Source organism: Erpetoichthys calabaricus, chromosome 2 (assembly GCF_900747795.2).
Source record: "Erpetoichthys calabaricus chromosome 2, fErpCal1.3, whole genome shotgun sequence".
In the NCBI taxonomy this organism is placed as follows: Eukaryota; Metazoa; Chordata; class Cladistia; order Polypteriformes; family Polypteridae; genus Erpetoichthys; species Erpetoichthys calabaricus.
Genome location: NC_041395.2, coordinates 289,145,038 through 289,167,565, shown reverse-complemented (window position 1 = coordinate 289,167,565; position 22,528 = coordinate 289,145,038). Strand labels below are relative to the sequence as shown.

The 22,528-nt window shown below is 39.7% G+C and overlaps 1 protein-coding gene across 3 annotated transcripts in view; it reads right to left on the bottom strand.

Annotated features, from left to right (window-relative positions):
• Nucleotides 1–20,237, bottom strand: part of pprc1 (PPARG related coactivator 1) — a 77,496-nt gene extending 57,259 nt beyond the window's left edge. For 2 of the 3 annotated variants that reach the window (XM_028795726.2, XM_028795727.2), the window contains exon 1: nucleotides 1,706–1,864. In XM_028795726.2, coding sequence (XP_028651559.1) covers nucleotides 1,706–1,786 — 81 coding nt within the window. In that variant the 5' untranslated portion in view covers nucleotides 1,787–1,864. Of the gene's footprint in view, nucleotides 1–1,705; nucleotides 1,865–20,201 lie in introns of those variants that run through there. The other variant, XM_051922447.1, reaches the window with a different exon arrangement.
• Between the last annotated feature and the right edge of the window lie 2,291 nt (nucleotides 20,238–22,528).

The following is a 22,528-nucleotide window of genomic DNA, read 5'->3' as shown; positions in this document are numbered from 1 at the left end:
ATTCTTCCAGTGTAGAAAAAATACGTGCAGTATTTAACCAACACCATTATTCAGAGATGTCTTACAAAATTTGAGTTACAATTGGTTAAGACTGAGGAAGAGACAGGTGAAGTGACTTGCTCATTGTCACATAGGGTAGTAACAGGATTTGAAGCCACACCCTTGGAGTATGAAATGAAGTCCAAATCTTTAACCACTATGCCACACTGCTTGCATGTTAAAAGCAGTTTTGTCGACCTGTGGCACAACAACATTACTGAGACCATCACCTTTCTTTATTTTCCAACACTGTATGACAGACTCGTGTTAGCTGGTCATGTGTTGGCTTGTTTTGTCTCTTTATTGCTTGGCTATTAATTAAGAAAGAGGAAACAAGAGGCATGAGTCTTAAATAACAGTTAAATTAAAATTAAAGCAAATGTAGTTATTTAGCAGCAAAAGCTGGTCACTAATTAAAGAGTTTAGAGGAAAGGCCTGTAGTCCCCGTGGCCCTATAGGACTGAAGTTAAGACACCCTACACCTAAAATGAGAAATTTGAACATTTACAAAAGCATCTCTTGACTAGCCCCAGACAAGCAAAGTGAATAGGTGGGAAATTAGCTCGGCCCATCAAAGTTGGGGAGGACAAAAAAAAATAATCTTATTGGCATGCGAGTGCTGCTGAACAACTCGGGACTAAGAAATTACTTCAGGAAATCCGCTTCAAAACAATAAACACGCCCAAAATGGGATTAGTCGAGGCATGGAGCTATGAAAGTTTGTCCTTATCGTCCCAAAGCACATCGTGCAAACAAATAAATGAGGTTTAGAAAATGCGAGTAACCGGCTAACGGAAACCGCACTTTCAGTCAATACTTCCCTCCCCCACTAGGGCGTGCACAGAACTGTAGGTACAAACTGAGTTGCAACCGGACATGCTTTCAAATCGACCCACGTGTTGTGATGGGAAAGTGAAATAGTGTTTCAAAACGTGTTTGCACATATAGTACACGCGAAACATCCTTGACCGTCAAATATACACCCATCTACGAAAGATGTACTTTCATGCTCATCCAATACTTACAATCCTAATAGCGCTCCGCGCTTTGCCTAAGGTTTGGTTTACATAGTCTCTCCACATTTGCTGTCGCCGACCACGTGAGGCTGACTCACAACACTCTCGCCGGGTTCATACACGGCCATCAGAGAACCATTAGGCTGCGTGTACAGATCATTGACAGCTACACGAGTTGCGCTTTAATGTTACATAGCATCGGGTCACTTGCGATTACAACCGAGTCCTTTCCGCCACTATCTATTACACAACTTTACCAAAATGTACAACTTTTAAACAATTACAGTACTGTTATCACACATCAGTTACCAAGTAAAACATGCATGCCAAGTCAGCACTCGCTTTCAGATTAATGGGAGAAAAAAAAACGCTCCTTTAGCCGGCATTTTTGCCAGGTAGCTTTACTGTGGCGGCTCCTGGTATCCCACTTCATAAAACAATTGAATGACAAACATCAAGTTAACCTAAGTTGAATGCGACACTTTAGCTAATTCTTCAATGATCACTCCATTCTACTGCAAGCACATCCACGTGTCACTTCACTGCGCCGCAGACTGTATCAGCGCCGCCATCCACCTCGCCAGTACACGTGTCCAAGCCGGCATGGCGCGGAGACGCTCCCACTACAATTCTACGATAGATCTCGTTACCTCGTACGGTTCGAAGGTGTTGTAGATTCCAGTGCTGCCGGTGGTTAAAATCTCCTCACCCGCACCCCACCGTGCCGCCATCTTACTCACTCCCTGGTCTGACGCTACATGTGCAGCTTCGCTCCTCAGAACCGGTGGCGACGCGTGTTCCCGGCAAGAAAGACGTACAACAGGGTCAAAGTTTAACTCCGCCCTCAACATGTGGGAGAGAACCGGATGGTGCCATGTGTTTCTAGTACCGATGCTTTCTTGTTAGAAACATCTATACTTACTTTTACATGTATTTGTCATCGTGTGCTTTATGATTAATAGATACTTGCGGTAATACTTTATGTATTAATAGTCTAAAAAAAGTTGGTTAAGCTCACAGGAATTCTTAGAATTAAACAGCCACTGCATGCACACCATCAAGATGCTTGATCTAGATACTTTACTAATAGCATTCTCATGCACAAAGCTATTCAGATTTGTACCGTAGGTACCACAGGTCAAGCCATTTCACGCTAAGTGTTATGTGCTGTCCACACCAGCGAGTTTCACTGGCTCTTAAATCTCTTCTACAGAAGCAATAACATCGTACAAATGCAACAGATGCGCTTCAAGAACATTTTAGCCTAAATTCAAGTGTCAAACAGTACACCCTCTATTCTACCCCTGCTATTGCCTATCTTGCAAAGCCCAACCGATTGCCAAACAAGGATGCAAATGAAGAGTCAAGCACTGTAGAAAAAATATCATTTAATTGAAGGTCTTGCTCCATTTTAAAATCACCAATATTGTGAGACTCTGAAAACATACATAAAATCAAATGAGCTTGAAGTAATACTACAAATGAAGCATAATCACTACAGATGAATTAAAATGCATCAAATAAAGAAGAATCAATCACAAACCTGCTTCTTTAACCAGTTGCACCATGTAAAACCACCTAACATTGATATTGATTTGACTGTGCTACTTTTAACACAACACAGATTCAAAATAATATATGTATACATTACGACAAAATTCAAACGTTGATGTTAATAATATGTCAAATTACTTACAAGCAATGCTTTCTGAAGGTCCAGTATAGACAAAAATGCATCAAATAAAGAAGAATCAATCACATATCTGCTTCTTTAACCAGTTGCACCATGTAAAACCACCTAAAGCTTTCTGAAGGTCCAGTATAAACAAAAATGCATCAAATAAAGAAGAATCAATCGCATATCTGCTTCTTTAACCAGTTGCACAATGTAAAACCACCTAAAGCTTTCTGAAGGTCCAGTATAAACAAAAATGCATCAAATAAAGAAGAATCAATCGCATATCTGCTTCTTTAACCAGTTGCACAATGTAAAACCACCTAACATTGATTTGGCTGTGCTACTTTTAACACAAAACACCGATTCAAAATAATATATGTATACATTATAACAAAATTCAAACGTTGATGCTAATAATATGTCAAATTACTTACAAGCAATGCTTTCTGAAGGTTCAGTATAGACGGTTGGAATTTAACTACATCACATTAGTAAAAACATGCTTTCAAAGGCTCAGCACGAGAGTATGGAATGAAATTGCATCATTGAGGATGGAATGCGATTGTTCTGGTAAGGACAGAATGTGAGTGCAGCAATATGCATGACTCAAGATTGCATTGTTACAGAAGAGGCTGCAAAGTCATGACACCCACTTTCTTTAACTTTTATATGCTTTTTCCCTTCTACTTGTACAAATAGATATGAATATGACATACACAAACTGATATGATACTATGCACATTTTATCCATGCATCCAGCCTTAATTAAAATCACATATTCCTGTCTGGGGACACAGGAGCCAACAGAGAAAACTTATTATTCTGTGCCTGTGTAGAGACTGTGGTTAACTTGACATACAGATCCTTGGAATTTTCAGAATATACAGGTTCAAGCCTTGAATTAAACATTGCAGAATGGGTGATGAGCTTGTTAGCTTAAGGCAGGGATCTTCTTCACTCGTGGTCCTGGAGAGCTGCAGTTCTTCATTCCAACCAGTTTCTTAATTAGAAGATGGTCATTGTTGATAATGAAGCTTGGTATTTAACCCTGTTGCTTATTACTTTCATTCACCCAAGAAAAAAAATCACACTATTTATTTATAAAAACTTCATTTGCATTCTGCTTTAAATATAAGTACCTGGGTCATGGTCAGTATCTTTCAAGACATTTAATTTTTACTTTTCTTCCAAAAAAAAAAAAAAAAAAAAAAAAGACAAAAAAACAAGTTTCTAAAGAGCAGACATTGATGGAATTAACAGTTGGATAACTGACACAGAAACAATAACTATGTTGTTTGAGCTTCTCTCAGGTTCTCATTATTTCTTTACTGCTATTTTTTTACTCAACTCTTTAACAATTTTAAAAATAAAGAATACTAAGGTCAAAAAAGATACAGCATATATTAAGTTATCAATTGTATTCATGAGTTTTACCACAATCACTGTATCATTCATATATACTGTAGCTGTAAATCCTCAATAGGCATTTTGCAATTCTACTATTACTTATGAGTGTATGTCACTGTATTTTTTCAGACTGTTGAGTAATAAATAAAGGTTTATTTTTTTATCAAGGTGGTGTCTTGCAAAAGCCAGGTCAGTGGCTGGGTAAGAAAACAGGAGACAATGAGGAAAATTTATAAGTAATGTGGCTACACTTGTAATTATACTAATGCAACAACAAACCCAAATTATAACATTTATTCACCCTCCTTTTTCTGTGGGCATTAGCATTGATTCTTTTCATATGAACTACCAACATGTCCATCCATGTCTCCTTCATTTTTCCTCCTTCCCATCAAAAGGAAGGCAGCAACATTCATGTCTCTGGTGACTCTTGCTATGAAATCAGTAGACAGATTGGGTCATGAGGTTGCTGTTAAAGTGGTGTGTGGCATCCCTGATATTTGCAAAATGACAAAGACAAAGGTCCAAGTCTTTAGAGTCTTGGTGTTTCCTTTTTTGCTATATGGTTATGAGACATGGATGCTATGCTATCCACTGACCTGAGATGATGGTTGGACTCCTTCAGCACTGTGTCTCTTTGGAGAATCCTTGGGTACCATTGGTTATGAGTCCTGAATGAGGCACGTTAACAGTATTGTGACAGAATGTCAGTTACGGCACTATGGCCATGTGGTGTAATTCCCCAAGGGTGATCCAATTTGCAGGATCCCCATTGTTGACAGTCCCGAGAGGCTGAATCAGGCCAAGGGGATGCCCACATAACACCTGGCTGTGGCAGATAGATGGTCATTTCTGGGGGCGGGGACTGGACTGTGTGCCTGCCTGGGAGGTTGCCAACCAGGATCCCAAGCTATTTTGTCATGTGGTGGGTGCGGCAACGCCCTGTATCCGTGTATGCTCCCCAATCTGACCTGAACTTCAAATGTATCCAAATCATTCTCAGTTTTTTAATTGGCATGTTCAAATCACCTTTGCCAATTCAAGACCTTTTCAGCCCCTTAAAAGTCTTTTCTGTTATAACACATTTAACCAATCATTCTCATCTCAACAATTAACTTTAAAATATGCTTTTCCTTCCTCAGTCACCTCTCACTTCCATATATTTTGCAACTCCTTACCAGCAACTTCCATAATTTTCCTCATCTATTCCAGTGAGGCTCATGCAAATGAAACACAAATTTTGAGACACTGTCCATACACATCTTACCATTACTATTACCACAGAGTCTCACTTCCATATGCATTTCATAGTTTCATAATAGTAAGACTCTCTTTGCAAAATATTTGGACATAAGCAGCTTACATCACTCAAAAATATATCATGGTGTTAGGCTGCATTAAAGCCACATTCTTTAATAGTGTTTTCTCTTTAAACTGGGTACTCATTAGGCCTGTTTACTTAAAAGTAATCGAACACTTCCAAACTTTTAGAAACCATTTCTATTAAAGATGTGCAGGGTTCCTCAAAGTTAAAGTATTCGAGAATAAGTTTGTTTAAATATTAACTTGAATCATTCTATTTCTGATAATTCTATCACACAAAATCTAGACATTAGTCAAGTAGATTTTCTTATGAGTACGTGTACAACATAATCCTTAATAATGCCATTTTATCAGTCAACAACCTTTCCACATGTTCAACACCACATAAATACCATTCACGTGTATGTATTAGTATGATGTACTAATACAATCTTGATAACTGTATCAACAAAAAACTTTTTTCAGCAAAACTAACAAGTGGTAGTTGCTTTAGGTAAGCAAAATTATTCCCACAGTTCTTATCTGCGCATAAGGTGCAGCCCAAAATTCAAAATACCTAATTAAATATTCAGATACATTCCAGACTTAAAAAAAGACACCAAAAACACCGGATGCCTCCAATCAGGGCCCAGTTTCTAAGATCTTTCTCCTATAATTGAATGCTCCACTTCTAAGTTTGATCTTGAGTCCATGCTAAAAAATCCCTCTACCATTAAAATGACCTTAATTTGGATAATGTTGTTGTACATATAGTCTCAATCAAACACCCTCTTTTAGCATTAAATACCAATATATTTTACTATTGTGTGTCACCATTGGTCTCTTCAGTATGCTTGATACTTCTTAAAAGTTTGAAAAACAAACACAGGTGGTAAAAACAGTGAGAATGCCTGCAGTGAAGCACTTAGCACATTGTTGTTTGCACCTGTCCCAGATCTGTATTCCCTGCAGGAGATTTAAATTAATGTGCTACTGTAGTTGTTATGATGTAAAAAAATTTTTTTAACAAGCACATAAAAATCCAACACAATTAATCTGAAAAGAAAACCATAACATTAAATTTAAAATAAATCTTCAAATGAAAAAATGTACACAACATTGAGAACTCTACTTAAAAAAGATGGTTTATAAAATCAAGGATTATTTTTTTGCTGATAACACTGGATGGAATGAATTTCGAAGTCCACATGGATCACTTAAGAAGTTTCCTCAGTAAGAGTTTACTCTTGACTGCAGAGTTCAAGACTTTTCAATAATCTGATTAAATATGCAGTATATCTATTTATATGTCTAATTCAGAAATCTCCACAGTATGTTTCCTATTCAAAAATAATAGAAAGATGAGAAGTGTTATTTTTTAGCATGCTGTTTGTCATTTTATTTCTCTCTAAGGTTTGGTGGATGATTTTCAATTTTGTTAAGTTAAAAATTAAAAATAAATACATAAATAAAAATGGCTGGCACGGTTTTAAAGTACTTAGCACTTTTGCACTCAACCTCAAAAAGTCAGAGTTGGGGTCTCAGCCATTTTTACACACATGCATGTTCTGTATGGATCTTCTTAGTAAATCCTGGTTTTGCTCTGTGTTGTGCACATTAGGTTAACTAGCAAGCCTAAACTGGCCTAGCATTAGTCAGCATGCCCTGAATTAAACTGCCATCCTATCCTAAAATGGATTTTATCTTACACCTAATGCTGACATGAAAGCATCTGTCTGCCACCAGATGAACGTATCTGCTAAAAATGTAAGGTACAATGGAACAGCTAATTCAGTGTCATTCCACTTAAAAGTAAATGCTTAACACATTCAGAAATTGTTAAAATCTAAATAATTAACCTTTCAAAGGTTACTTTTACCTGAGTATAAAAAACATTATTTAATTCTGTTTAAAGTACATACAGTACATGTAAACAAACATACATTCTGAGATCTGCTTAATTCAATTTTGGTTCAGATAGGGACATACTGTATATTACCCCAATTTAGGGCTGTCAGGTAATATAACACATAAATTTGTGAGAAACCACAGACAACTTACACACAAATGGACTGAATTAGTTAACTACACAGAAACAGAAATGAAACTGGAAACCAGAACCACTCACAAACATGACACACTTTAAATAAAATGCTTATAAATGTTAATTAATATTATCATTATTATTTTTGTACATTTCTCATACTTTGTTGGGCACTGGGTACCTGCAGTCCTGAACTGGATTAAACTGGTGTAGAAACAAAGATATGGATTATTGTACAACTGATAGACACATTTAGTTTAAAGTGACTTATAAGATAAGGATACATTAAAATTATTTACATACAGTATGTGTACCTTTTACAATAGAGTAAGTGGCACAATCAAGGGCACACAGTGAGTCAGAGGTGGGACTAAAAAGGCAGATACAGTAAATTCTTTAATGTGGAGGTCCCCTCCAGTTACACCACAATATTAAAATGTTTACTTTAAATTATGCTTTTTTGCAAGATAGACAATGAATACCATTCCATGACTTTCACACATGTGTTCAATTTCCAATTGTACTGTTTTAAGTAAAATGACCACTACCTAAACTTTCTTCAAACTGGGCAAGTAATTATGAATGTCACTTGAAAATCACAACATCATAGTTTAAATCCCCATTATTGACAGATTAAATGTCTCTCTAATACAGGTTACAGCCCAAACAGACTTCACCTTTATACATTTTAAAGATTGAATATGCCTGTGAAAATTAGAATGGTGGAATGGTTTAGAATGGTGTTATGTCTACTTAAAGTTACCAATCAAACAAACCAGCAAGCTCTTGTCATGTGACAGAAAATCAACAAACACAGAGAAAGTACAGGGAGAATTTGCAAACTCCACAAACACAATGATCAACTGGTAACTGGGTCCAGACATTTCAGGTTCTAACTTGTAGTTAGCAACAATAGCACTAACCATTGCAGCATACTGACACCTCCCCACAAACACAATACCTTTTCAAAGGGCAAGGATGGCTGAATTTAGAATTGGTCAATTAAAAAGTTATTCTCATTGTGTATTCCATTCATTAACTATGAAGCTCACTTAATCTAGTTTAGCATTATAGGGAATCAAGCTTATTTTGGCAACATTAGGTACAGTACAAGGAAGCATCCAACAAAGACCTGTGTATCAGTCCATCCCAGAGCACACTCACGCAAAGATTCATAGAAGTTTTCGCAAAGGGTCAATTTAGAGTCTCCAGTGGTCAAGCCTGCAAATCTTTGGAACATCTGAGGAAAAACTAGAACACCCAGTGAAAAATCCACATACACACAGGGAACATGTAAACCCCACACTGACAGTGACTGAGCTGGCATTCAAACCTAGGAGTAATGAAGCAGCAACACTCACCACTGCAACAGTGGGAGAGCCTCATACAGTACCATAATACAGAAGCATAACCTTGTTTTTTGAAGTACTATTATATTCTCTGAACACCTGAGAATGTGATAAAACAACTGCCTTCATAAAAGTTAAAAGTGCAATATTGTTTAAAAAAATACATATGGGGCAATTATTATTTTTTAAATTTATTTTTACATTAAATAACATTTATAATAATTTACTTTACACATTAACTTAACTACAACAAGCAAGAGCAAAAAAATAAACTTGTGAACCCAAGTGTTATAAATACATTGCCTTTCAAATATGCGTTCTAATCATGAGTTTTGTTCTTTTGGGAGTGCCTCCCAGACACTTTATAATGATTAATGTTTAACAGAGACAGTGTCTCCCTAAGGCATTACTATTTTAGTTTATTTTAGTATATATAGATGTTTGTCATAAGATCAAAATATTATAAATGGCAACAAAGTTTGTGTTAGTATTTTTGCACAAAACAACCTGCAGGACTAGCAGGTTACTTGACTTGTTCAGCACATCTCTGTTTTTGGTCTCCGATGCTTTTTTTGTAAATAAACTGAGAAAAATGAAGTACTGGTGCTTCAACTCTTAACTGAGCCATTAAATAAAGAAATGTATACAGTAAAAACCTTCTGTTGAGAGAGTCCAAATGCTATTTTTGCCTTTACAGCTAGACTAATGGATTCAGTTTATTCTTCAGTGTTGCCCAAGTTCTTCTTCTTTAAATACTATAGCTACAATATTATTGATGATTGTACTTTCTATGAAAAATAACATAAAAAAGCAACCAATGCACCTATCTTTGACATGTTCCATTTTTAGCTGAGGTGTAAAAGTGAAAATTAAAGCAACCCTTCTTAGCAGTTGTTAGCACATGCCTGTTCATCCTCTGACTTCTCTTAATTACTCTTGAATTCTTTTCATATACAAAAGGTGCTATGCTAATTACAATGCATTGCTCTACATAACATGCCACAGAGCTATATCTAACAATCTGCATGTTGTTTTGTTTCTCAGAAGTCTGTGGAAAGCCTTATGTATTGGAAATCATTACAATAATAACAAAGAAGGTTATCATGCTGAAATCAATCATTTGTTCATTTTCTAAATTCATTTATTGCAATACAAGTCTGCAGTGGGTGTAGGCAAAAAATCAGAGAAGGTTTTCCAGACCACTGTAGAGCACACTAAAACATACTTGTACTTACCTAATTTAGAGCAATGTATCCATCTAAACAGGTCATATTTGGGGTGTGTAAAGAGACCAGAGAAAACCTCCAAGTACATGGGAAGAACCTTAATAATCTGTATAAATATTGTTCTAAAGTGGGATTTGAGTGCAACGCTCTGGAACTGTGAAGGACAAGGTCTTTAAAGAACACCCCATCCCAACTATGAAAACATCCAGGTTTTGAATAGCAAATACCTCCAACCAGTAAAAACTACAATATGTCACACTGGGAAAACAAGGACCAGCATGGAAGAAAAGATTCTCTAGGTACTCCCACAAGAACGAAAAAGATTATGGTATTTAGAGAACCATGAATGAATGTGAGACAAAGAAACATAGGGATTGGAGGTGAGAGGGAGAGCGCTTTGGTCAAGTGGTTAAGAGGAGACCAATCGGATAAGTCGTCTCACCTGGCAGAACAAAAATCTGCTAAAAAAAAGTGATGGGAAACTAAATGTTATCTTTTTATTTGTAGTTTATGTACTGCCTTGCATTCAAAATGCTTGAAATCCTTACCATTATATTGGGTGTATATGAACACTATGAGGGCATATTTCTATTACAAATGGGTTTCAAATGACTATCATTCATTCTGATTTCCAATATATGTTGCAGGTACACGGACCTGATTCTTGCCTGGAAACCGAATGAGTGCCTATTCTCCTGTGTTTCACATAGAATTCTCTCTATACCCGCATCCCAAAGACATACATATTAAGTTAACCCACAAATTCAAATTTGCCCAACATGAATGTACACATATAATGGTTATGAACCGAGATGGACTAATGTCTTGTGTCCAGTGTTTCTTGTATAGTTTCATGTTCTTCATATCCCTGTAATGAAAAAGGGGTTTAGAAAATGAATGGATGTTTTTGATTTCTTTTGATTTTTCAATGTGTTAAAAAAGTTTAAAATGTGATAGAATTCCATACTTCAGTATAAAGACATTTACCTATCAATAAATAAAAGGTGGTCTTGGAAAAGGTGCACTTTATACTTGTAAAGTGAACAGAGATATGATTTAGCTATTAAACCCAAAATGTGCACTTTACACTTGTAAAGTGAATAGAGATATGCTTTTGCTTATTAACCACAATGCTATACTGACCTATATTAAGTAATACTGAAACAGTGAAATGTAGTATTGGATAAGGATATCAATCTGTCTTTTGAGTGAACTAATAATGCAGGTTTAGTAAATTTTAATGTCACTCAAGCAACTTATATTTAATATTTTGCTCCGTGCAGGAGAAATCTAGTATCAAACAAGTGATGTTAGGTACTTATATATTTTACAATTTTTGCACTGTTAATCACAAATTCTGGCAAACTGTAAATATTTTAAACATAACAGAAATTATCTTTTTTGTCCTATGTTTTTTCTGACCACCTCATTCTATCAAATGTTATAACTGTTCCATTCATATTGAATAATAATTGCAAAACTTTACTTTATACAGCACCTAGAGCAAGCATCCTCCACAATCACATTTTTTTTCTTGTTTGCTTTTTGCTCTATTCTTCCTTATGGGAGCTTTACCCTTCTAATCTCCTGACTCCAACTTACCTGGGGCGAGACAGGGCTCCTTTTAACTAGGACCTGGAAGCACTTTTGGGTGTGTAGGAACCTCCATTTGATTAGGAAATTCATCTCCCAAATCACCATCTTGCAGCCCCCAAGGACTCCACATTGAGATGCTCTCCAGAGCTAAATCTGCCATGCAGTCCTGCAGGTGTCCACACAGAAGCTATGCCAGAGTGATACTGCCACCCAGTGTACTGAGGGAACAGGTGGCCCTGCAAGGAAGTCTCCCTCTGTTGTCTACCTGAAAAAAGGCACACCATGTACAATTTGCCTATTCTACCCATATCAGTATGGACTTTGCTATATTCTAGGATCCACCTACATCATCAGGAAAAAGATGTAATGCCAACTTTGGCAGCCCTCATAATGGATGAAGAAAGTAGGCATCTATGAAGATTTCAGGTGTCTCATAGTTCTTGAATGTGAGAATTTAAAGCTTTATAAGTTGTAAGGTTTCTAAACTCTTTTGGGGCTCCCCCCAGTGGGACAACATGCCGAAGAGCATCCCAAAGTGTGATTGCCGCGTCTATGCAAGACAGCCTATCGGTTGCCCCAGCGCTGGAGTAGTTTGCAGCGAAAACAAATCCAAAAAGATTGCGATCATGCTATGGGCACCTGCTGTCGATGGGTCATGCAAGGAACATTGTAAATGTAGGGAACAGTATTACTTGGCCACTAACATGACCATGACCCTGCCTGATTGCTGTGTCTGTGTATAGGAGAGTGGTAGATTTTGTTACAATAAATAACCGTGCTGTTCCTGTTTCAAGCTGAATAAAGTTGGTTTTGCTAAAGTATTGAGACTCAGCCTCATATTTTGGGGTGCTAGACAGGGACTCACACGTCACAGAGTTATTAGTAGAAATCTAAAGAGGGCATACCTTCTGGGGACTCCCTCGTTCTGCTGGGAGACTTCAATGCTCACGTGGGCAATGACAGTGAGACCTGGAAGGGCGTGATTGGGAGGAATGGCCCCCCTGATCTGAACCCAAGCGGTGTTTTGTTATTGGACTTCTGTGCTCGTCACGGATTGTCCATAACGAACACCATGTTCAAGCATAGGGGTGTTCATATGTGCACTTGGCACCAGGACACCCTAGACCTCAGTTCGATGATCGACTTTGTGGTCGTGTCGTTGGACTTGCGGCCACATGTCTTGGACACTCGGGTGAAGAGAGGGGCGGAGCTGTCAACTGATCACCACCTGGTGGTGAGTTGGCTTCGATGGTGGGGGAGGATGCCGGTCAGGCGTGGTAGGCCCAAACGTGTTGTGAGGGTCTGCTGGGAACGTCTGGCAGAGCCCCCTGTCAGAAGTAGCTTCAACTCCCACCTCCGGCAGAACTTCGACCACATCCCGAGGGAGGTGGGGGGACATTGAGTCCGAATGGGCCATGTTCCGTGCCTCTATTGTTGAGGCAGCTGACCGGAGCTGTGGCCATAAGGTGGTCGGTGCCTGTCGTGGCGGCAATCCCCGAACCCGCTGGTGGACACCGGCGGTGAAGGATGCCGTCAAGCTGAAGAAGGAGTCCTACAGGACCCTTTTGTCCTGTGGGACCCCGGAGGCAGCTGATAGGTACCGGCAGGCCAAGCGGAATGCGGCTTTGGTGGTTGCTGAGGCAAAAACTCGGGCGTGGGAGGAGTTTGGGGAGGCCATGGAGAATGACTTTCGGACGGCTTCGAGGAGATTCTGGTCCACCATCCGGCGTCTCAGGAAGGGGAAGCAGTGCAGTGTCAACACTGTATATGGTGGGGATGGTGCGCTGCTGACCTCGACTCGGGACGTTGTGGGTCGGAGGGGGGAATACTTCGAAGACCTCCTCAATCCCATTAACATGCCTTCCAATGAGGAAGCAGAGCCTGGGGACTCAGAGGTGGGCTCCCCCATCTCTGGGACTGAGGTCACCGAGGTGGTCAAAAAACTCCTTGGTGGCAGGGCCCCGGGGGTGGATGAGATACGCCCAGAGTTCCTCAAGGCTCTGGATGTTGTAGGACTGTCTTGGCTGACACGCCTCTGCAACATCGCATGGACATCAGGGACAGTGCCTCTGGATTGGCAGACCGGGGTGGTGGTCCCCCTCTTTAAGAAGGGGGATCGGAGGGTGTGTTCCAACTACAGAGGGATCACACTCCTCAGCCTCCCTGGAAAAGTCTATTCAGGGGTCCTGGAGAGGAGGGTCCGTCGGATAGTCGAGCCTCGGATTCAGGAGGAACAGTGTGGTTTTCGTCCTGGTCGCGGAACAGTGGACCAGCTCTATACCCTTAGCAGGGTCCTGGAGGGTGCATGGGAGTTTGCCCAACCAGTCTACATGTGTTTTGTGGACTTAGAAAAGGCATTCGACTGTGTCCCTCGGGGAATCCTGTGGGGGGTACTCCGAGAGTATGGGGTACCGGCCCCCCTGATAAGGGCTGTTCAGTCCCTGTACGATCAGTGCCAGAGCTTGGTCCGCATTGCCGGCAGTAAGTCGAACCCGTTTCCAGTGAGAGTTGGACTCTGCCAGGGCTGCCCTTTGTCACCGATTCTGTTCATAACTTTTATGGACAGAATTTCTAGGCGCAGCCAGGGTGTTGAGGGGGTCCGGTTTGGTGGGCTCAGGATTGGGTCACTGCTTTTTGCAGATGATGTTGTCCTGTTTGCTTCATCAGGCCGTGATCTTCAGCTCTCTCTGGATCGGTTCGCAGCCGAGTGTGAAGCGGCTGGGATGAGAATCAGCACCTCCAAATCCGAGACCATGGTCCTCAACCGGAAAAGGGTGGAGTGCCCTCTCAGGGTTGGTAGCGAGATCCTGCCCCAAGTGGAGGAGTTCAAGTATCTCGGGGTCTTGTTCACGAGTGAGGGAAGAATGGAGTGTGAGATCGACAGGCGGATCGGTGCGGCATCCGCAGTAATGCGGGCGTTGCATCGGTCTGTCGTGGTGAAAAAGGAGCTGAGCCGCAAGGCGAAGCTCTCAATTTACCAGTCGATCTATGTTCCTACCCTCACCTATGGTCATGAGCTATGGGTAGTGACCAAAAGAACGAGATCGCGAATACAAGCGGCTGAAATGAGTTTCCTCCGCAGGGTGTCTGGGCTTTCCCTTAAAGATAGGGTGAGAAGCTCAGTCATCCGGGAGGGGCTCAGAGTAGAGCCGCTGCTCCTCCGCATCGAGAGGAGTCAGATGAGGTGGCTCGGGCATCTGATCAGGATGCCTCCTGGACGCCTCCCTGGTGAGGTGTTCCAGGCACGTCCAACCGGGAGGAGGCCCCGGGGAAGACCCAGGACACGCTGGAGGGACTATGTCTCTCGACTGGCCTGGGAACGCCTTGGGATTCTCCCGGAAGAGCTAGAAGAAGTGGCCGGGGAGAGGGAAGTCTGGGCATCTCTGCTCAAGCTGCTGCCCCCGCGACCCGACCTCGGATAAGCGGGAGACAATGGATGGATGGATGGATGGATGGATGGTTCATTGTCTACCAGGAGCAACTGTAGTGAAGTCATTTGAAGAATGATATATTTATTGTGTTCACTCTGAGCCCAGGGATCTGGTGATTACATTTAAACCTTGTTGTAATCTGTTGAGACATTTTAGAAGAAAATGGAGTAACTGAAAATGCAAAGGAAAAAATGAAAAAGAATCATAATCCACTTTCAAGATAACTGAGGTCTTTTGCAAAATGAAAGTAAACAGAAATGAGCTCTTTTCATTTTTTTACCCCTTTATTATTTTGTTAAGGAAGTGTGTTCTTTTCTACTTTTGTTGTGAAAGTGGTTGCTGGCAGACAGTTTACGAGTTATTCCTGTTATCCTTACGTGTTACATTTATAATCATGCTTTATTTGTGCAAACTTCATCAAATCCGATCCCACACAAGTATATCTCTTAAGGCAAAAAAGTTAAAACAGTATAAAAGGGATAAGAACTGTCTTTAAAGAGACATCTATTGTTACACACTCAACCACAATTACAGTATGTTCTAATCCATCCTTTGTTCTAAATAGTTCCACTCTCCTGCATTAATTTATTTCATCAGCTGTTGCCTGTTAACACTTTTACTATGAAAACGTGTTACATAAAGTGTATGTGTCCGTTGTTTGTTTGTTCAAACAGACAAAAGAACACAAAGTACATTAAAACATAAAATAATATGAGTCTTTGTAATGGTCTTGCTAGAATAAAGAATGAAATTAAATTAATCAAAAACTTCTCCCAGGACACACTTGCAAGACATTGTTATAGTTAGTAGCCTTAGTAATATATATTGCGCCTAACCCTGATCAATACACCACTCTGTTACAGAAATATGACTGATCAATCACAAACAGATCTAATAGTGACCACAGACAGTCCCTCAGAGGCCTGTCCCGAGATCATTACTTTTTTCTGATTTATATTAATGACATTGATTTTGGGATAGTTAGTAAATTTATGATATTCGCAGATGACAGTATAACTGGAGGAATGATAGACACTGAGGAGGCAGCAAAAACTATTCAAGAGTACTCTGACAAATTTAGAAGTGGGCAAACACTTAGAACATGCAGTTTAATATAGAAAAGTGCAAAGTGATACACATGGGCAAAAGGAACATTAATTATATATACAAGGTGGGAGATACTGTCCTACAGAAAGCAAACTGAAAAGGTTGTAGGTTTAGGTTGACACACATTTCCATTAGCTTACAATTGTGCAGAATCTATTTTAAAGGCTAATAAAATGTTTTTATAATATATACTAACTGATGATTGTAAATCAGAGGATGTTATGTTCAGACTATGTAATGCAGTAAGGAGACTGCATCTGCAGTACTGTGAACAGTGTTGGTCACCATGCTACAAGAAAGACATAAAAGCACTTCAAGCTATGCAGAAGAAAGCACCCATGAGCATCCCTGAACTTAAGGATATGTCCTACTGTGACAGACTCAGGGAATTAGACCTGTTTAGTCTTGAGCAGAGGAGACTGCATAGGGATCATTTCTCAAAGGCACTGATGACATATGTGTAGCAGAATGCTTTCAGCTTAATGGTGAACCACATACTTGAGGACACCAGTGAAAATTAAGGCAAAATGCATTTAGCACTGAAGCAAGGAAGCACTTCTTTACTCAAATAGTTGTGGGAATCTGGAACAAACTGCCAAAACATATAATTGAAACCTTGACAACCTTTAAGACTATCTGGGTAAGATATTGGGGCAGCTTAGCTGTTAGCTAAACAAAGAAACTTGATGATCTCCTCTTGTTAGTCAAAGTTCTCTTCTACCTTATTATAGTAAATGCAGGAAGCAGACTAAAAGGGACTTTAAGATGTGGTATAGTGGTTAATGCTGTTAACTTTAATAAAGCTTGCTGTGTTAATTCCAATTCACTTAACATATTTGTGCCCCAACTGTTACAAAGGTATGTAAATAGTATTGTATCCAGACCTTGTAGAGCTCCTTCAATAAAAGTGTTAACTCAAATATACAAAAAAATAATAATAAAAATGGCTGGATTAGAAATAAGAACACAGACCATTCTGAACTGTCTCATGCATACTCTTCTTGACAACACCAGATTGATTACTTTTTTCTGTATGAAATTTAGAGCATGTGGCAGATTCTGCTTCAGTCTCCACACCTGGGGCCTCATGCATAACGCCGTGCGTAGAACTCACACTATAACATGGCGTAAGCACAAAAGCGGGAATGTGCGTACGCACAGAAAAATCCAGATGCAGGAATCTGTACATACACAAACTTCCACGTTCTTCCACTACATAAATCCCAATCAGCGTGAAAAGTAACGCACGTGCACGCGCCTGCTGTCCCGCCCCAACTCCTCCCAGAATTACGCCTCTTTGAATATGCAAATCAACATAAATAGCCCTTAAGCTCAGCCTTCTGTGAAAAGACAATGGAAAAAGCATGGGGGAAAATATAAGAATTTCAGCGAATACCAAATGGAGGCAAAGGAAAAACATATTATTTGTGGTTTAAACAGTGGTATAATCAACAAAATGAAGTTGATCAAGTGACAGAGTGTCGGAGAAACTCGAAAGCTCAAGTTCACAAAGTCGCACAGTGCCCGAAATAAAAAAGAAATCACGTATCAAAGTCGCCGTGAAAAGGCGAGTCGTAGCCCACCGTCTGAGTGTCATATGAAAGCTTATTAGGGTACAGACAAAAAAAAAAATAGGCACACAGTGGAAAAAAAGCACGAAATGTTAACTTTAATCTCAAAATTTCCACTTTAATCACGTAGTTTATTTTGCCATTAAAGTAGAACATTATAAACTTCATCTTAAAATCGTTTAATTTACTAGTTTCTCAAATCCCATTGTAACTAAAGTAGCACATTAAATGCTTTGTTCTGTATTTGATCTTCTATGTGTGTGAATCACTACCTGCTTCTTAAACGGGCTTTCTCTTTCTCCGACAGGACACAGAATCCATTGCATACGTGATATTACAGCTCTCTGAATAATTAAAATACTGAGATGTAGGCCCTATACGTGATATCTTTTTCATGATGATAGGAGTTAAAGCATGTTATTAAACATGGGAACACGGTAGCGCAGTGCTTGTTCATGTCTCACACAAGAGTCTTGCTGCGCCATGCGTGACCTTCGATGAAATAATTTATTGCAGTAGTACTGTCTCTTTCAAACGTACTAACCTCCAAATCCTGTCCTTACTTTTCTTTCTCCAAATCGCCACACAATCAGCTCTGTAATAGACGTGAAGCCATCTGTAAGCTTAGAACGCCGATTCTTCAGAACTTTAAAGCATCATTGAAATATCTTCGTAGTACATGTTTAATTATTCTATCCGTCTCTATCCTTCCAGTGTCACGTCAGCACGAGCAAGAATACAACGCAATGCAGGAACAATCCATGAACTAGCTACCGCTACGGCACCGTGTCCTCACATGTTTAATTATTAACAATACAGATTATTTAAATGAAGTTAAAGTTTTATCTGTATAATATCAACATATTTTGCTGCATTTCATCTTAAAAATGATATCGTCATCATATGTAGATACGCGCTTTATAAAGTGGCGCAGGTTGTGCAATATTATAACTGTAGTGCAAGTTTACAGTGAGGTGATTGTACTTATAAGTACAAACAGGTCTACAAGGAGCACTTGATGGACTTATTGAGTGCGTTTATAGTTCTTGGGATAAAACTTTTTCTAAACCGCGAAATCTGTACAGGAAAGTCTCAAGCGTTTTGCCATGGCTCACGCAGCGTCTGCTTCATGCTGTATACCGATAATTCTCTTTCCAATCAGCTGCTGCTGTGATTCCCCACTCAGATACAATGATATAAATACTCCGAGTGGTGCAGTGAGAGTAATATGGAAAAAGGTGATGTGCTGTGGCAACCCTTAACGGGAGCAGCTGAAAGAAGAAGAAGATGCATTGTGAGTAACAACGCTAAAGCAGTTATGGTATTTGGAATACTATGGCTATTCCCTGGACCACTATATTGCTGCAGGTTAATTACAATCAGATGCATTACACTAATAAACAATATACAGTTAGTTTCAGTGTATTTATAAAGCCGCGTCAGGAATGTGGAGCTAAGAAAGAAAGCGTGACCACGCAGGAACAGTAGCACTGCTTTGACGCTGGGTGCCGCCAGTCTGCAAAACCGAGCTGAGATATTGCGTACGCCAGGGTATGAGGTACCGTGGAAAAGTGCGTGGCTTTACGCCAAGTTTAGGTTTTATACATCGTGATTTGAGCCTGGAAACGTTCGTAGGCAACATTTCTGTGCGTACGCACCGTTTATACATGAGGCCCCTGGTCATCTATTCTAAGTAGAAAGTATGTTCACCCTGGAAGTCATCTTCGTTTAAGGCGCCAAGGCAAAATTACATTAAAAATAAATTTAAACTAAAAGAAAAAAGACTTGTCACTGGAAGTCACATTTCACCAACTAACAAAAGAACGTTTTAGGATAATTAATACGATAATAAAGAGGCACCGAGATGTATGTGCCGCCAAAGCACAGTAAACGCTAGCGCGTATTGTTTCTGAAAACGGTGTCCTCTATGGCCAGATGAAGTTTGCACTTTCTCCTTTGGTTTGCTTCAGCTGACCTCCGACATCCTTTACTGATGCGAGTGTACAGGTAAATCAATCCAGTCCAGGAATGATTCCTATTTTAAAGCAAGCTCCGGATTTCGCGACGCTGAATTGGATTAATTGCTTTTAAGGGTGTTACTCCTCAATAGCCTTTTGATTGCTACATGCTTTGTGTCCTGATAGTGGTATTCACTGCTGCCACAACTGTATGAAAACTGGGACTAAACCTTGAACTTTCAATTAATGAATGAGCAAAATCCAATACACACCGATAAATTAAATCATGCGTGGTTTATGCACCCAAATGACAAAACTCGAACATTCTTTCCAGTTTTAAAACATGTCAAAACATTCTGCAAGTGATAAACTACATGTATAATGTACAAAATTATAAGCATTTTTTATTTTTTTGCTAACGCATATCCTAAACTACAGCATTCTAGACTCTTCTTAACGAATAAACCTTTTACATACAGTATGACTGACAGCCGCCATATTGACAAATACCGCTTAGCCGTCGTACTTCCGCCATTACAGCGCTCAGCTTTCCCACGCTTAACTGTGTTATGTATTAGGAAAAAAGAGGAGGGTTATAGAAAAGCGACGTGACGTAAAGTTATTTTGCATATAGAACACCGCCCCCACCCGACTGCTTAGTACCGCCTCCATCAAGGACAGAAACATTTTGGACGTGTGGTGGCGGTATGTCGTCGTTTGATGGCTGCCCTTTTCCATTTTTTTGTCACGGTTGCTTGTAGCTTTTCCATTCAAGGTGTCTCTTGTAAAGTTTTTGGTGTAATTTGTGTCCCAAATAAGCATTCAAGGTAAAATCTATTAATGAACTAGAAAGCAAGTTGTTCTGTTATTTTAAACAGCACAAAAAATGTATTTCAGTAAAGTTATTATTTCATTTACATTTATAGTATTTTAAAAGCGAGCATAAATGTGTTCACAGTTATAAAAAGTTAAAAATGTAATTTATATATATGGTCTCCTGTATAAAAAGTCAAGATGATTCAGCATTTACTTATCAGTTTATTTTAAGCAACAGTTTAATCATGCCGCGTGAAAACTGTAGTTTTTATAAACTTAAGAATGTCATTTTAGTTCTGCAATGCACGTACAGAAATGCACATCATACACAGGAATAACCTGTTAATTTGGTAGTAATTATGTAATCATATATTTTTGATGAATTTGCTGTTTTGCAGTATAGAGATTTTAAAAACTGAAGTCTATCTGAGCATCATCGACTCAAAGAGAAGAAACAACATTAATATAAACCCTTAGTCAGTGCTTGATAATCCACAATGACACTCATACAATGATGATGTAGTATTGTTTAACCACCTGACTTCAGGAACATGGGAAATACTAGTAAACGCCACATAAAAATGCATCCCTGTAGGGAACTGACCCAAGACAGAAATGCTATGGCATATCAATGCTAGAATCATTACCAGAAACCGATAAAAATCACTCCTGAAGTTCCATTCTCCTCAGAGCCATATGTCTTTTTAATAAGGAATATCAGAGATAATTTAAAGAAAATTCCTTAAGTATTGAGTTTTTCTTTGCATCATGTGTCCATTTTAGTTAAAGTATACAGTATATCACAAAAGTGAGTACTGTACACCCCTCAGATTTTTGTAAATATTTTATTATATCTTTTCATGGGACAACACTGAAGATATGACACTTTGATACAATGTAAAGTAGTCAGTGTACAGCTTGTATAACAGTGTAAATTTGCTGTCCCCTCAAAATAACTCAACACACAGCCATTAATGTCTAAATTGCTGGCAACAAAGTGAGTACACCCGTAAGTGAAAAATGTCAAAATTGTGCCCAAACTGTCAATATTTTGTGTGGCCACCATTATTTTCCAGCACTGCCTTAACTCTCTTGGGCATGGAGTTCAATAGAGGTTCACAGGTTGCCACTGGAATCCTCTTCCACTCCTCCATGACGACATCACGAAGCTGGTGGATGTTAGAGACCTTGCACTCCTCCACCTTTCGTTTGAGGATACCCCACAGATGCTCAATAGGGTTTAGGTCTGGAGACATGCTTAGCCAGTCCAGCACCTTTACCCTCAGTTTCTTTAGCAAGGCAGTGGTCGTCTTGGAGGTGTGTTTGGGGTTGTTATCATGTTGGAATACTGCCCTGTAGCCCAGTTTCCGAAGGGAGGGGATCATGCTCTGCTTCAGTATGTCACAGTACATGTTGGCACTCATTCCCCAGTGCCGGCAGCACTCATGCAGCCCCAAACCATGACACTCCCACCACCATGCTTGACAGTAGGCAAGACACACTTGTCTGTACTCTTCACCTGGTTGCCCCACACACGCTCGACACCATCTGAACCAAATAAGTTTATGTTGGTCTCAACAGACCACAGGACATGGTTCCAGTAATCCATGTCCTTAGTCTGCTTGTCTTCAGCAAACTGTTTGCGGGCTTTCTTGTGCATCATCTTTAGAAGAGGCTTCCTTCTGGGAAGACAGCCATGCAGACCAGTTTGATGCAGTGTGCAGCGTGTGGTCTGAGCACTGACAGGCTGACCCTCCACCCCTTCAACCTCTACAGCAATGCTGGCAGCACTCATAAGTCTATTTTCAAAAGACAACCTCTGGATATGACGCTGAGCACGTGCACTCAGCTTCTTTGGTCGACCATGGTGAGGCCTGTTCTGAGTGGAACCTGTCCTGTTAAACCACTGTATGGTCTTGACCACCGTGCTGCAGCTCAGTTTCATGGTGTTGGCAATCTTCTTATAGCATAGGCCATCTTTATGTAGA